General features: G+C 41.2%; 1 protein-coding gene across 1 annotated transcript; it reads right to left on the minus strand.

Annotated features, from left to right (window-relative positions):
- Positions 1–551: 551 nt before the first annotated feature.
- Positions 552–1,688, minus strand: LOC122306464 (receptor-like protein kinase 5). The gene has a single exon (XM_043118894.1). It carries the CDS (start codon positions 1,686–1,688, stop codon positions 552–554), a length of 1,137 nt encoding a protein of 378 aa, XP_042974828.1.
- Positions 1,689–1,980: the final 292 nt, after the last annotated feature.

The following is a 1,980-nucleotide window of genomic DNA, read 5'->3' on the forward strand; positions in this document are numbered from 1 at the left end:
AGGGATCCGTGAGCTGCGCATGGTGTTGATCTGCACCTGGTTGGAGGGGGGGTGGACGCCGCACGGTGAAAGGGGCAGCAGCGGAAGTTAGAGACGAAACCCTAAATGGGATTGTACGTGGGTTGGGTCTTGTTGGGCTGCACTGTGTTCGTGGGCTGGGCTTGTACATGGGCTGGTTTTTGGGTTGGGATGCGCTGTGTTATGCTTGGGCTGGGCCCAGGATGTGTTTTGAGTGGTTGTTTGTTGTATGTATTTTATTTGTTTTAGTTAGTAGTAGGGAACATAGTCTCTGGGACCGAGGGTCCGTAGAGTTTGTACTCCACTCTTTGGGAGGGGGAGGTGTGTGGACTGTCTTTCTAAGACAGAGGTTAGTCTCTCAGACGGTTAGTCTGGAGATCTGTCCCTCAGACGATTAGTCGGGAGGCCTTGGGCAAGACCATGTCAGTCGCAAAGAAATTTGTGGACTGAGGAGCGAGTAAATGTTTTTATTTAACTTGTTTTTTACAAGTTAAAAGTTGTAATTGTCCGCTTGAATGAATGGAATTTCACTTTCAAAAAAAAAAAAAAAAAGCAATTAATTGGTAATAGGTTTTGCTCAACTTTTGGTGGTGTGAACTACAGTTCTTGAGGTTAAGGGATTGAGATGGTCTATCAGCACAAAGACCAGAATTGTTCAAGAAGCTGTAGGCATATGCATCATTCTCAAATTCACTTGGGATGCTTCCAGTTAGATGATTTGAAGACAGATTGAGTGAAGTGAGCTTCAAGAGGCCAAGTTTTGAAGGAATTAGGCCAGACAACTGGTTTTCTGACAAGTCCAATTCAATAAGGCTAGGTAAGGAACCAAGTTCCTCTGGAATCTGTCCAAAGATTGCATTCCGGCTGAGGTTTAGAGCATTTAGTGATTTCCATGAATTAATATCTGATGGAAGGGAGCCTGAAATTTGGTTTCGATCAAGCAAAAGAATTGTCAACTGAGAAAGATCTCGAGGAATTGTGCCATTGAAGAGGTTATTACTAGCCATGAGAACCAACAAATTCTTGGAGAAAGACACTCCCTGTGGAATTTGACCCAAAAACCTATTATTATTCATCTCCAATCGAGTAAGACTCCATGCCAATCTCTCAGAAAGCTCGCCTATAAAAGAATTATCACTTAACATCAACATTTTCAAATTTGATGATGTCCAAAGACCACTTGGAATATTCCCAGAAAACCCATTTTTGTATATCTTTACTAATTCCAAACTACTGTAATTTCCAAATGACTTGGGCAACTCTCCAATGAGCTGGTTTTCATAAGTTATCACTTCGACCAACTTTCCATTGTCACACAAGTGTTCTGGCAACTGGCCCGTAAGCCTGTTGGTTGAAACCCAAAGCCTTTCCAACATAGAATACCTCCCTAGTTCTGGAGGCAAACTCCCTAAAAAAATATTGTTAAATAACTTGAGATTTACCAACCTCGGAAGACGACCAATGCTATCTGGGATTTTTCCAGATAGCTGATTGAAAAACAAAGTTAGACTCGTCAAATTTTTGAGCTTTCCAAAATCATCAGGAATTGCCCTTGTAAAATTATTTTCTGAAAGATCGATTTCATCAAGGTTCAAAGCCTCAACCACCCGAGGAATCTCCTCAAACAATTTGTTTTTGTAAAGGTAAACAATCTTTAGATTCTTTAGCATAAACAAACTGCCTGGGATCTATCCTGTCAAGCTATTTTCTGACAAATCCAAATGCTCCAGAGCTGTCATTTCTCCAATTGTGTTTGGGATTTTCCCAATCAAGTTTGTTCTGGCCATCCATAAAAACTTCAGTTTCTTCAACTTTCCAAACTCCGAAGGGAACGTTGACACTATCTTAGAATTATAGGCCAAGCTTAGTTCATCCAGATTGGACAAGTTTCCAATTTCTAGTGGGAAAGAACCAGTAAGCGGACAAGAGATAAGTATGAGTTTTCTCAGTTCTGTCAACCGC

This window comes from Carya illinoinensis, chromosome 4 (assembly GCF_018687715.1).
Source record: "Carya illinoinensis cultivar Pawnee chromosome 4, C.illinoinensisPawnee_v1, whole genome shotgun sequence".
Taxonomy (NCBI): Eukaryota; Viridiplantae; Streptophyta; class Magnoliopsida; order Fagales; family Juglandaceae; genus Carya; species Carya illinoinensis.